The following is a 14,429-nucleotide window of genomic DNA, read 5'->3' on the forward strand; positions in this document are numbered from 1 at the left end:
AACATAAGCCTTCGACCGTCAGAAATGACTTATGCCCGACGGTTTAGGACTTATCTTCGACGGTTATGACCATCGGAAATGTCTTGTTTTACTGTAGTGCGTCTCTGACTAGTATGATTAGTTCTGGTTCTTGTTTCTGTAAGTCGAGTCTTGTAAGTTTAATTAGTTGCTGGGTCCTATTTTGTCTGGGATCGGAGACTAGTTTTATATTGGATTTTTCTCTTTTTAATACAATGATACATAGGTCTACTTTCTACGTACTTGAGAAAAAAAACCTTATATATAGTTACATATATACGCGAGGGACAGATATATCCCCCACAACGTATACTTTATATTATATATGAAATCTTGAACAAGATAACAGGTGAAAAAAATGCAGCTCAGTATAACAGTATTAGAGAAAGAAACAGAGAAACGAATGGCGTTTGTGCGTGCACACCCACTCCTGAGAATGCTAATGTACGTGACACTCCCCAATGCATGCATGTGCCCTTTCTGAGTTCATATACGTATACATGGATCGACCGCCGCTTGATCTTACGCGAATTGAGCTCAGACTACTTTTCGGCATGTTAGTTTGATCTCCGAAAGTTGGTATACGAGGCCGCAGCCTCTTGGATCATCACCCGCGTATCCCCCCTAGTCGTCGTCCACGGCGGGTGGGGTCGTCGCCGCCGCCCCCTCCTCCGGCGCGGCCGTGGCGGTGTCCTTGGGCGCGGCGCCGCCGTTGGCCTCGGAGCTGCCCTTGTTCTTCCGGCGGTTGGACTTCTTGGGGACGGCGGGGAGGTCCTGGCAGGTGGCCGAGGCGTCGTCGGCGGCGGCGGCCGCGGCCGGCTTGTCCTTCTTGCGGTTCTTGCGGGCGCCCTTCTTGCCCTTCTCCTTCCTCTTCTCCTTCTCCTCGGCGCCGCCCTCGCCGCCGGTGGTGTCGTCCATGGAGGAGGTGGCCGAGCCGCGAGAGCGGTGCTGTCGTCTCGTCCGGCGCGTGGCGGGGGACGGCGGGGAGTCGTCGCCCCCGCCCGCCTCGCTTTTCGTGTCCCTGAAGGAGGTCTCTCCGATGCTTGCTCCGTCCATGACTATCTCTGTCAGGCATGCAGGCACGGACGACGAGAGTTGAGTCCACGGGTTTGTTTGGGGTTCGCAACAAGAGGAGCAATGCAATTGCAAGCAGACGATCGAGAACAAGACAACCTTGAGAAGCCCAGGGATTCGCAGCAGCCGTGCCCCCACTCTCGCTCCTAAAGGAGGACGAGTCGAGCGGCGCCGAGTGGTAATCCTTCATCTGTCAAAAAAAAACCAACTCTTCATCTTGTTGCTACAATCGAGTAGACATAAAGATTGTTTTTTTTCTTGGCTTACCCAGCTAGGAGCTCCTCCGGCATTATTGTTGTTGCTGCTGCCGCTGTTGGTGGATCCAGGACCATCCCAACCGATGTGCGCCACATGTTTTACATCCGTGGGGAGCCCAATTTGCATTTCAGGCTCCTTACCGTCTTGTGGTCGCAATTCAGTATGGACAGAGAAACAATCGATCGATGATGAGGTCAGTGCCAACCGCGTGCTATATATGAAAAACCAGTCCAATGCAAGCTATAGCTAGAGGTCACAGTGTGTGATTGAGTGAGAATACCGTACCCATCATGTTCGAGATATAGCGGAACGGCTTCAGGATCCCCTTCTTCATCTTTGTGCCCATGGTTGATGAAACCTAGCTTATACGAACCACGAACGTGGACGGACGGATGCACGCACTCTTCTCGATCCAACTCGGAAATTGCTAATCGGATCGGATCAATTGTTGCTATATCATATCAGTCGTTGAAAGTACGATACGTAGATATAGAATTGAACAGAATGTCACATTGGAATGCTTACTATCCGCTTGGAATTGAACCTTTGGAACTCTGTTAACAAGATTGTCCAGATGCTGCTGGCAATTCTTGTTAACGGGTTCTCAATAGCCTCTTCCTCGCTCAACGGGCCACCAGCGCCATTCCTCTCCCTTCTTCCCAAAGGGGCTAGCTCAACGGACCTTGTCTAGCTAGCCCTCAGGCATTTGCCAAGCTATGTATGATTGAGAAGCTTAGTTAATTACATTGACCGCACCGGACGATGATCCGTTTGCGGTCAATGTTACTTGTTGGAGGAGGTTGGGCGAGGAGAGGCGGAGAGATCTATCTTATGTCTACTTCTTTTTTGGAAGGCCAGGAACCGGTCTCTGAGCTTCTCTCCTAATATTGTTCGACCATACGTGCGTGCGCGCGTGCATGGGCGTAGGAAGAGGCTACCTGTCCTTCTCTTCTGGCTATTTAATTAAGGAAGAAGAGACGGTTATGCATGGGGACGCAGACGAGTCTGTCTAAATAAAGATACTCCGGCATTTGGGCAAACATGTCGTCAGCTAGCGCTGGAAATAATGCGTGGCTCTTAATTTTCACCATGATGCTCACGTGGTTTTCAGGTTTTGGCATTTCAGCTTCTGTATGCAGCACATGTTCCGCTTCCGTCCATCCGTTTTGGCCATGGTTTGTGGAAACTGTGTTGCCATTTAGAACATCAAATTTGCTAGACTAAGTTTACTATAGAGTATGTTTTGATATTTGAACTTGTAAATGTTAGTACATTTTTAAAGAACTTGGTCAGAGTCAGAGAACTATATATGCCTATTTATTCCGTTTTCCGGTTAAATCTGTTGAATTAATGTGGGCCTAATCTAAATTAATATTCAATAATAGTCAATGCTAAAGGTCCAATTTAACGCTACGGTGTACTAGTACTTTAGTACCATACCGGGGTTTAACGGACAATTCAATCAACTTAAATAGGTGGACCATTGGTGCATCTATTTGAGAAGCTCAGAAAAGGATGAAGGACTGTCACACACGCGCCGACAGGCTATGGCCGTGGCCGTGGTAGATCGGACCTTGGTCCGAATATTCATTCCTAACGGTTGCACATTTTGTCTGGAATGATGACCGTCCATTACTGTCGTCCGTTACTATCCGTTTCATGTGTTATGGCTAACGGGTGGGCTGTAATGGCTGTCACCTATTAACGGACGTCACTGATGGCGTGAGTTTCTGGCTAGCTATAATGGTAGCTCTGATGGCGTCCGTTACTGTCCGTTCGCCTCCCTCTATGTGTATATACGGAGGAGGTGAGGCTGCTTCTGGTTACAGCATGTACGAACAGTCTCATACACGTTGCATATAGCTCATCCCGTCCCACCTTCTGTGAGCACAGAGAGAGTGGGAGAGCAGGCCTCTGAAATCGTCATCCGCAGAGCTACACTTGCACGGGTGTGCGGGCGATCAGGTTTTTGGAGAGCGTACTCGCGACTGCTCGCTTCGTTCGCTCGACCAACATTGAATTGATCAAGTTCCTCGTCGCCGATGCCGTTCGAGGGACTGCACTACGTATATCTGCCTGCGTCGACTACGTACGACTACATCGAACATACACACGAGATGTCTCGTGTGAATGTAGCCACTGATACCTTAAGCATCGGTCCCTCTGTAGGGTACACTTTGATCTTCGTATTTGTGCATCCAATCACCAAAACAATAGAGAAATGGCCCAAAGACACATTTCCCTTTCAATTATCGCTAAGTTGTCACCTTCTTGGACAGACTTTGCTACCACTTTAAAACATAAGAGACAAGAGTTTAGCGTGGCTGAGCTTATTGGTTCTCTTGATGTTGAGAAGAGGGCGAGAGCAAAAGACACTCATGGAAAAGGAGTTGAGACTTCTAGTGCCAATATGGTACAAAAGAAGAACTCTAATGTGTCACATAATAATAAAAAGAAGAACAAGCAAAAGAATGCCATGAAGCCCAAGCAGACAACCTCGTTTAAAAGGAAGAACAAAGGAGCCGGTTGCTTTGTTTGCGGGAGTACTGATCACTGGGCAAGGGCTTGTCTAGACCTCAAATTTAAGCCAGGGAAAAACCAGCTCAAGAGAACAAATCAGTAAACATGATTGTTAACGAGACTGAAGGAACATCGGGGTATGGTAATCTTTTACTTACTATTCTTTCAGTGTGTCAATACCTGAGTGGTGGGCTGACACTGGTGCTAATATTCATGTGTGTGCTGATATTTCTTTGTTTTCTTCTTATCAGAGCAAAGGGGCTGGAGCCTTGCTGATGGGGAACAGAACACATGCGCGTGTTCTTGGTGTTGGTACGGTTATTCTGAAGTTTACTTCGGGAAAGACGGTGCTATTGAAGAACGTGCAGCATGTGTGCTCCATCAAAAAGAATCTTGTTAGTGGCTCATTGCTATGTCGAGATGGTTATAAACTTGTGTTTGAGTCCAATAAATGTATATTGTCAAAGTATGGGACATTTGTTGGAAAAGGCTATGACAGTGGAGGATTGTTCTATTTATCTTTGCATGATGTATGTAATAAGTCTGTGAACAATGTGATTTCGAATGAGTCGTACATTTGGCATTCACGACTTTGTCACATCAATTTTGGTTGTGTTTCGCGATTAGCAATTTAAATTTAATCCCAAAATTTGATTTAGTCAAAGGTTCTAAGTGCAAGGTGTGCGTGCAATCTAAGCAACCTCGCAAGCCTCATAAGGCTGCGGAGGCGAGGAACTTGGCACCACTAGACTTAATACAGTCCGATTATGTGAGATGAACGAAATATTGACTAAAGGAGGCAAACGATATTTCATTACTTTTATCGATGATTCTACTAGATTTTATCATTTGTGTCTCTTAAAATCAAAAGATGAAGCTTTGCATTATTTTAAGATATACAAATCTGAAGTTGAAAATCAACTCGAGAGGAAAATTAAACGGTTAAGGTCTGATCATGGTAGAGAATATTTTTCAGATGAATTTTCTGATTTTTGTGTGGAACATGGTATTATTCATGAGAGGACATCGCCATACTCACCACAATCCAATGGGGTTGCTGAGAGAAAGAACCGTACTCTAACTGATTTGGTTAACGCCATGTTAGAGACTTTGGGACTATCTAAGGAATGGGGGGTGAGGCAATCTTGACGGCGTGTCATGTCCTGAATAAAGTTCCCACAAAGAACAAAGAAATCACACCATTCGAAGAATGAGAAAAGAAGAAATTATATATCTCCTATTTGTGCACCTGGGGTTGTTCGGCTAAATTGAATGTGCTAATTAACAAGAAGCGCAAATTAGGACCGAAAACTGTTGATTGTGTTTTCCTTGGATATGCTTTCAACAACATTGAATATAGGTTCTTAATTATAAACTCTAGAGTACCGGACATGGTTGTTGGTACTATTGTGGAGTCCAGAGATGCTACGTTTTTTAGGACGAATTTTCCATGAAAGCTACACATGATACGTCTAGTGATGAACCAACGATACCCCATGATCATTTTATTCCGATAGAACACACTGAGTAATCCCATATACATAATCCTATGCAAGATGACAGTGTATCAACTCGAAAGATTAAGAGACCAAGGATTGTAAAGTCCTTCGGTGATGATTACATTGTATATCTTGTGGATGACACACCAAGTACCATTGAAGAGGCATATTCCTCTCCTGATGCTAACTTTTGGAAGGAAGCAATAAGGAGTGAGATGGATTCTATTATGTATAATGCAACTTGGGAGGTCGTTCAGCATCCTTATGGGTGTAATCCCATTGGGAGTAAATGGGTGTTCAAGAAAAAGCTTAGGCCTGATGGTACTATTGAAAGGTACAAGGTGAGGCTTGTAATTAAATGCTATTCACAGAAGGAAGGTGAGGATTTCTTTGATACTTATTCACCTGTGGCTCGATTGACCACAATTCGTGTGCTACTTTATTTGCCTGCCTCTTATGGTCTTCTCGTCCATCAAATGGATGTTAAGACATCATTCCTAAATGGAGAGCTAGATGAGGAAATCTACATGGAGCATTTAGCTGAGTTTGTAGCTAACGATCAAGAAGGCGTGGTGTGTAAATTATTGAAATCTTCATATGGCCTAAAACAAGCACCTAAGCAATGGCATGAAAAATTTGATAGAGCTTTGACATCTGTCGGTTTTGTTGTGAACGAAGCAGACAAATGTGTATATTATCGGTATGGTGGGAGGCGAGGGAGTAATTTTATTCCTGTATGTTGATGACATTCTAATCTTGCGGACGAGTCTTGATGTGATTAAAGAGACAAAAGACTTATTGTCCAATAATTTTGAAATGAAATATTTGGGAGAAGCTGATGTTGTTCTTAACATTAAGCTACTGAGAGAAGGCTGTTGGGGGACTTTTTCCTCCAAAGGTCCTAAAAAACACGACTAACCATATGTTTCTAGTGTGACATGGGTTATTTCAGAGGGGAGCTTCGGATTTGGGATGAAGGTTCTCTCTCATGACAAGATGAAAATACAATCCGAAGGTGATGAAAATGGACGACAAATCTATAGCCAAAGAGCTTCGGCTTGAAGTGATGACGAAGACCAAGTACATTAATGGACGAGAAGGGACAAAGACTACTTAATCCCTAATAATTCATATTATGTTCATAGATGAATGTTAAGGGAATAAATGTATTTTCACCCGGGCTGTGTCCTATGCCTATAAATAGATGAACAGTAGCACCGTACTGTTCACGTTGGATTGTATTCACTCTCTCGCATCCTTACCTTCGAGCAAGCCGAAGGTACCAATATAATATTAACATTATTGATATTCATATATGTTTTATGAAATGCAAGAATAAATAAATTATTAAGATATAATTATCATACTTATTCCTTCGCATTTCTATTCTTATATTGATATGATAAATGTATGTCCTTCTTGACCTTTGTCTGAGAAGTATTATACGCGCAAGGGAATAACGCTTCGAAGGACGAAGGTCCTTAATGATTAACAATTATGTTGCCTTTTTCTCGACTCACAACATTTGAGAACAAGTAACCAACATTGGCGCCCACATCCGGTGAACTCACTTCCACATCCTTCGACAAGCATTCACCTTCGACATGCCATCGAAGAGGGCAACGGTGCCAGGGGTTGCCCTACAGCCACTGGACACAAATCAGGACGCACTCTCCCTGTGAGAGGCTAGGAGCCAAAAGAGGAAGGCCACCAGCCCGACTCTTCAGGAAGAACAGCTTGACTAGGAGATCATGGATTTAGAAGCAATCCATCAGCAAGTATAAAGAAAAAAGGAGAAAATGCTCCGGCTGGCTGATCTTTAGAAGAAGATTGACGACACAGCTGAGGAGATGCCTCATCTTACTCAAGATGACCAGGACCGAAGGCCTCAGCACAGGGAGCTTCGTCAGGAGGGCCCATTCAATGAAGATGAATGGTACGACGACTTTCATCATGGTAACTTTACTTATGATGATGCTTCTCCTCTGGCAACAGAATTGTAGGCTACCCCGTGGCCACAATCCTACAAGTCACCTTAGTTGCCCATGTATGATGGGCATTCGGATCCAAAGCAATTTCTGATGAGCTACGAGGCAACAATATCCTCGTATGGGGGCAACACTCCTGTCATGGCAAAATCCTTCGTCATGGTAGTCAGAAGCGTGGCCTAGACATGGTATTCCTCCCTTCAGCCAGGGACAATCACATCATGGAAGAAGCTCAAAGACATGCTAGTCACTAGCTTCCAGGGCTTTCAGATGAAGCCAGTCACTGCTCAAGCCTTATTTCAATGCACGCTAGACCATGAGGAGTGCCTGCAGGCATACGTCCGAAGGTTCCTGCATTTGAGAGCTCAAGCGCCTACAGTGCCCAATGAAATTATTATTGAGGCCATGATCAAGGGGCTTCGGCTAGGACCTACAGCCCAATATTTTGCAAGGAAGCCACCACAGACCTTGGAAAAACTCCTTCAGAAGATGGATGAGTACATCCGGGCTGATAATGACTTACGCCAAAGAATGGAGGAAGCATACATGTTTTTTGAAATGACCAGGGGCTTTGGAGGAAGAATTCATCCCAGGCATGTCAGGTAAATCCATAACTCCAATGCCAACGATGAAAGGGCCAACAATGCTCAGAGCAGTCATCATAGCTCACAGTCTTCGAGCATGCAGCAAACTTCTTACAGACCACCAGCTCCGAGAGGCAGAGGAGGAAGAAGCTTCAGTGGAGGAAGGTTCGGTAATCAACCCAGGAAGTTGTACTGCCTTTTTTGTGGTGAGGACAAGGGTCACACAACAAGGACATGCCAGGTCATGATCCAGAAGCAAAAGGTAATTGCTAAAGCCGAGGCGCGGCAGAATCAGCCAAAGCAGGTCCTCCATACTGCTTCGTGCTACTCTCCATACATCCCAGAATACGTAGGCAACCAACAGCCTACGGTTCTGCAGCTTCAGCAAGCCACTCTCAAGCCTCCTGGGCTCAATTACCACCACCCCCACCAATGGTGTCTGCCCCAAGTCATGATCAGCATCCAGAAGGGCACCTTCGTCCTCAACAACAACGTGACCTACAGGAGCAGTCTGAAGCTCGCATAGTTAATAGCACTGTGCCCGAATCCAAGCACATCTACTGAAGATGACACAATATTTTGGCCAAAGGAGAGCTCTGATTTGTTCCATTCCTACTCCCTTTTGCTTTTATATTTCTATTGCAAAAGACAATACAGGAAGGTTTAACCTTCAACTCGATGTAATAAACCTGTGGTTACACCATCGAGTGTGACAAAACCAAGTTTCGAATCTCCAAAGACGTTCCTAAGGGAGCGCAGAGTAAGTTCCGAAGCTCCAAAGATGTTCCTAAGGGAGCGCAGAGTAAGTTTCGAAGCTCAAAAGTCGTTCCTAAGGGAATGCAGAGCTAAGATGCCACCTAAATCAAAGGTGAAGAAGCTCCAAAGTCGTTTCTAAGGGAATGCAAAGCTTAAATGCCACCTAAGTAAAAGGTGAGAAAGCTCCAAAGTTGTTTCTAAGGGGATGCAGAGCTTAGCTCCAAAGTCGTTCCTTAGGGAATGCAGAGCTGAAATACCACCTAAGTAAAAGGTGAAGAGACTCCAAAGTCGTTCCTAAGGGGATGCATAGTCTGGGTGTGTATTTGCGTGGGTTTTTACCTTCGACATAAACATCATTTTGCATCATACCATAATATCATATCGCATAGCATCGCATCATACATCATTTGCATCAGCAAAAAGCCATGGAGAAGAAGGAAAATTGCTCCTTCGAAGATACTTGTCGGATCATGAAAGAATGTGCTGTAGCACAACATATGCCTTCGACAGACTACTACACGAAGTTAACCTTTGTCAATAGTGACATAAGAAAAATTCTCTTCTTTGCGAAGCATGAAAAGAAGGGAAGGTGTTTTTTCGCCAAAGACTCAAAAACGGTACGTACGTAGATTTAGTGCATCGCAAAGAGATATATTAAATTAATGTACATACAAATACTTGATGTTTGTTTCTTACACAAGGCGACAGCCATATACAAGCATTACATTTTCAAACATGCAAAAATTTAATCTTCCTTTAGCACTTTTTCAGCAGCTTCGTGTAATAGTCTATCGACGACTTCGTTAGCAGTCTTCATTATATCCAAAGCTTCTTCCATAGCCGGGTCGGCTTCGGAATTATACGGCTCTGGTGGTGGTAAAGGCTAGCTGCAATAAAAAATATGCTGGTGAGTTTCGAAGTTAGAAACGAACAACGAAGCAAAACTTTAAATAAAAATACCTATAATCATGGCGCGTTCAGCAACTTCTTTAGCTCGTTTAGCCTCCTCTCGAGCGTCGTGAGATTCTTTCTCGTTCTTTTTAATGGCTTCATCAACCATCTCACGACCGCCCTTCATCCACACATCGGAGTAGAATTTACCGCCCAATGTAGAGGCCTCAGCCGAAGGGTCCTTAGTGTCGTCTGCTAAGAAAATAGATTATGGCTGGGCTGCGGCCTTAACATGTTCACAACCAGCTTTCTCTAATATTGCCGCAACCCCTCGGGCACCAGCGAAAGCACAGAAATCCGATCACTAAGTATTTCATCAAAAGCTTCGGCCTCTTCGCCGACCCACTGGATAACCCCTTTGGGATCACCGCGAGTAAATTTCTGTTCAGAAGAGTATGCTCCCACCTTTGCAAAGCTATTTTTCAGCTTCTTCACGCATTCCAAGGATGTTTCGTAGCATCTGTCCTTGGAATTCTGAAGCTCTTCAACATTCTTTTGCACCCTTGATCTTTGCATTTCACTTATTTCCTGCTTCGCCTTTGCAACTTCGAAATTTTCATTCATTTCTGCAAGCTTCTTCAAACCTTCGACTTCAGCTTTGTGGTTTTCGATTTGAGCACTAAGCTTGACCCCGCTAGCTTTCAGCTTGTCCACTAAGGAAAACAATATTTTATCTTTCTCAAGAGCTTCATTCCTTAGTGTGATGACCTCTGATCGAAGATTTCCAAGTGCTATCTGGCAGCTCTCGTTGTCTGCTTCCTTTTGGGCCCTTAAAGCTTTACTTTGAATTAAGCCCTAATAACAAAAAATATATGTGAGAACATAACGATAGCAAGAAAACCTATAAACATAGTTTCTTTTACAACAAAAAGTATATATATACCTTCAAGCTATTATAAGCAAGGCTATCTGCAATATCATCCTTTGACATTGCAGATAGGCCGAGTTCAAGCTTCGGGAATCCCATGTTCCTCATCATTTCCCGACAAACAGATATCTCTTTGTTGTCCGGTAGGCAATAGAGAAAGTCATCTCCATTATTATCGCTATATACCAAGAATCCTTGTTGAAAGGGAAATGTGCCCTTGGGCCATTTCTATAATGTTTTGGTGATTAAATGTCCAACACATAGTGAGTGAAATGTTATGTGCCAAACAAGCAAAAGATGCAAATCATATGACAAGGTACGTTTCTAGACTTAGTACATTGTTTTGAGTACTAACATATTGTGTCTAAGTGCTAGAAACAGAGAAAAGAAAAGATCCAAAAGACTTAGCTCGGTGCAGCCAAATCTCTGCTCAGTCTGGCACACCGGACTGTCCGGTGGTGCACCGGACAGTGTCCGGTGCGCCAGGCTGAACTCCGGTGAACAGGCCGCCCTTGGGAGAATTTGGCGGCGTACGGCTATAATTCACCGGACTGTCCGGTGAGCCAACGACCGTCAGCGCAACGGTCGGCCGCGCAATCCGCGGGCGACGCGTGGCCCGCGCCAACGGTCGGCAGGGGGCACCGGACTGTCCGGTGTGCACCGGACAGTGTCCGGTGCGCCAACTGCCACGAATCTGCAACAGTCGGCTGCGCCAGAATTGGAAGGAGATCATGCACCGGACATGAATAGTGGTTGTTCGGTGGTGCACCGGATTGTCCGGTGCGCCACCCGACAGAAGGCAAGGATAGCCTTCCTTGTTGGCCTCCAACGGCTCCTAGCTTCCTTAGGGCTATAAAAGGGACCCTAGGCGCATGGAGGAGTAACCCAAGCACACTCTAAGCATTCCAAGACTTCTAGTCCTCCCTTTTATGCAATCGTTCATCGTTCTTGAGATTGAAGCACTTTTTCGAGTTGCAAACTCCCCGCGCGTGTTTTGTGTGCTCATCTTCTCACTTGTGTGCGTGTTTGCGGTGTGGATTTAATTCTAGTGTGCGTTGCTCTTCCCAACCTTACTCCGTGCTTTCTTTGTTATCAATCTTGTAAGGGCGAGAGGCTCCAACTTGTGGAGATTCCTCGCAAACGGGAAGAAAACTATAAGGAAGAATACCGTGGTATTCAAGTTGATCATCGGATCACTTGAAAGGGGTTGAGTGCAACCCTCGTCCATTGGGATGCCACAACGTGGAGGTAGGCAAGTGTTATCTTTCTCTGTGATTATTGTGATTCGCAAGAGCTCGCTCTATAGCCACTTGGTATTATTGCACTAACATCTTTATAACCAAGCTTGTGGATATTTAGTATTGAATTTTACAGGATCACCTATTCACCCCCCCTCTAGGTGCTCTCAATTGGTATCGGAGCCATTCTCTTCACTTAAGGGACTAATCGCCCGAAGTGATGGATCCTAAGGGAAAGGGGATGGTGGTCAACGATAAGAAGAAGGAGTCCATCTTCAACGAGCCAATGGACGACAAGCCCACTGACTCTGGCTCGAGTCACAAGAAGAAGGACGGGAAGAAGAAGAGGCGCATCAAGAAGATCGTCTACTACAACAGCGACGAATCTTCTTCTTCACCAAGAGACGACGACGACGAGAAAAAGAAACCGGATAATTCAAATTTTTCATTTGATTATTCTCGTATTCCTTTCAAATGCTCATTTGCTTTCAATTCCTCTTGGTAAACCTCCACACTTTGATGGAGAGGACTACTCTTTTTGGAGTCACAAAATGCGTAGTCACTTATTTTCTCTCCATCCTAGTATTTGGGAGATAGTTGAAAATGGAATGCAATTTGATAGTACGGATAACCCTGTATTTATTAACGAGCAAATTCATAAAAATGCACAAGCTACCACTGTTTTGCTAGCATCTTTGTGCAGGGATGAGTACAACAAAGTAAGCGGCTTGGACAACGCCAAGCAATTCTGGGACACCCTCAAAATATCACATGAGGGAAAAGACGCCACCATGATCACCAAAATGGAGTTGGTGGAGGGCGAGCTGGGAAGATTCGTGATGATCAGGGGAGAGGAGCCAACACAAACGTACAAGAGGCTCAAGACCCTGGTCAACAAGATTAGGAGCTATGGAAGCACAAGATGGACGGACCACGACGTCGTCCGACTTATGCTCAGGTCTTTTACAGTTATTGACCCTCATCTTGTGAACCTCATCCATGAAAATCCCAGGTACACAAAGATGACGCCCGAGGAGATACTCAGAAAGTTTGCTAGCGGGCGCATGATGGTGAAAGAAGCCCGATATGTAGACAACACGCTTAATGGTCCATTACCCGTCTACGAGCCTCAACCCGTTGCTCTCAAAGCAACAAGCAGCAGGGAGGCGCTACCAAGCAAGGTGGCACAAGTTGAGGTGGCCGGGATAAACGAAGATGAGATGGCTCTAATCATCAAGCGTTTCAAGACCGCGCTAAAAGGACGCAAGGAGTATCCCAACAAGAGCAAAGCAAAGGGAAAGCGCTCCTGTTTTAAATGCGGTAAGACTGATCATTTTATAGCACAATGCCCCGATAATAACAATTACCAGGAACAAGAAAAGCATGGGAAGAGGGAGAAGAAGAAGGCCTACAAGAAGGCAAAGGGCGAGGCGCACCTTGGCAAAGAATGGGATTCAGACTGCTCTTCTTCCGACTCCGACGACGAAGGACTTGCTGCCTCAGCCTTCAACAAGTCCTCTCTCTTCCCCAACGAACGCCACACTTGCCTCATGGCAAAGGAGAAAAAGGTAAGCGTTCGAGAAACCCCTAAGTATACTACTTCAAGCGATGATGATTCTAGTGATGATGAAGTAGATTATACCGATTTATTTAAGGGTTTAGATAGAGCAAAAGTAGATAAAATTAATGAGGTAATTGATGCTCTAAATGAAAAAGATAGATTGCTAGAGAAGCAAGAGGACATTTTATATGAAGAACATGACAAATTTGTTAGTGTACAAAAGTCTCTTGCTTTAGAAACTAAAAGAAATGAAATGTTATCCTCTGAATTGTCTGTGTGCCATGAATCAATCTCTAGTTTAAAGATTTTGAATAATGATTTAAATGCTAAGCTAGAGGTAGACAATAAATCTAGTTCATGTGTAGAACATGTTGCCATTTGTAATAGGTGTAAGGATTTTGATGTTGGTGCTTGCGTTGAACACCTTACTTCTATTACCAAATTAAATGATGAGGTGGCAAGTCTTAATACTCAGCTTAAGACTTGCAAAAATGATTTTGATAAGCTAAAATTTGCTAGGGATGCCTACACCATTGGTAGACACCCCTCAATTAAGGATGGGCTTGGTTTTCGAAAGGAAGCCAAGAACTTAACAAGCCAAAAGGCTCCCATTCTTGCCAAGGAGAAAGGGAAGGCCCCTATGGCTAGTAGCGTTCAAAAGAATCATGCTTTCATGTATAACAGAAAAATTGCTAGTCATAATAGGAGATATGATCATGATGCTTGTGAGTCACATGCTATGTTTGCTTCAAGTTCTAATTTTAATGGTAGGCCTAGGAGAAATTTGTGTCTCATGCTCCTAGGAAAATGTGTAATAAACCTACTACTGTCTTTCATGCTTGCAACACTACGTTTGTACTTTCATGTAAAAATGAAAAAGTGGTTGCTAGAAAATTGGGATCCAAATGCAAAGGAGACAGGCTTGCATCTAGGTACCAAAAGCTATTGTGACTAACCTTATAGGACCCAACAAGAGTTGGGTACCTAAAACCCAAGCCTAATTTGCCTTGCAGGTTTATGCATCCGGGGGCTCAAGCTGGATTATTGACAGCAGATGCACAAACCACATGACGAGGGAGAAGAAGATGTTCACCTCCTACGTTAAGAACAAGGA

The 14,429-nt window shown here is 44.5% G+C and overlaps 1 protein-coding gene across 2 annotated transcripts; it reads right to left on the reverse strand.

The window, feature by feature from the left end:
- Nucleotides 1-283: 283 nt before the first annotated feature.
- LOC100284476 (uncharacterized) lies at nucleotides 284-2,287 on the reverse strand. 2 transcript variants are annotated; one of them, XM_008669859.1, is made up of 5 exons: nucleotides 1,876-2,287; nucleotides 1,636-1,801; nucleotides 1,360-1,493; nucleotides 1,192-1,282; nucleotides 284-1,082 (listed from the first exon to the last, which is right to left on the reverse strand). In XM_008669859.1, exons 2-5 carry the CDS (start codon nucleotides 1,694-1,696, stop codon nucleotides 643-645), a joined length of 726 nt encoding a protein of 241 aa, XP_008668081.1. In that variant the 5' UTR covers nucleotides 1,697-1,801; nucleotides 1,876-2,287; the 3' UTR covers nucleotides 284-642. The 2 variants fall into 2 exon arrangements, with proteins under 2 accessions (XP_008668081.1, NP_001150843.1); NM_001157371.2 differs by having other exon boundaries at nucleotides 285-1,082; nucleotides 1,636-1,777; nucleotides 1,876-2,197.
- Nucleotides 2,288-14,429: the final 12,142 nt, after the last annotated feature.

Source organism: Zea mays, chromosome 2 (genome assembly GCF_902167145.1).
Source record: "Zea mays cultivar B73 chromosome 2, Zm-B73-REFERENCE-NAM-5.0, whole genome shotgun sequence".
NCBI classification, from domain to species: domain Eukaryota; kingdom Viridiplantae; phylum Streptophyta; class Magnoliopsida; order Poales; family Poaceae; genus Zea; species Zea mays.

Excerpts from the sequence above, each read along its gene's own strand:
- LOC100284476 (XM_008669859.1), bottom strand. The coding sequence starts at position 1,696 with ATGGGCACAAAGATGAAGAAGGGGATCCTGAAGCCGTTCCGCTATATC. Across the intron at positions 1,283-1,359 it reads CCGGAGGAGCTCCTAGCTGG|ATGAAGGATTACCACTCGGC; the intron begins GTAAGCCAAGAA and ends TTTTTTTGACAG. Across the intron at positions 1,083-1,191 it reads GAATCCCTGGGCTTCTCAAG|AGATAGTCATGGACGGAGCA; the intron begins GTTGTCTTGTTC and ends CATGCCTGACAG.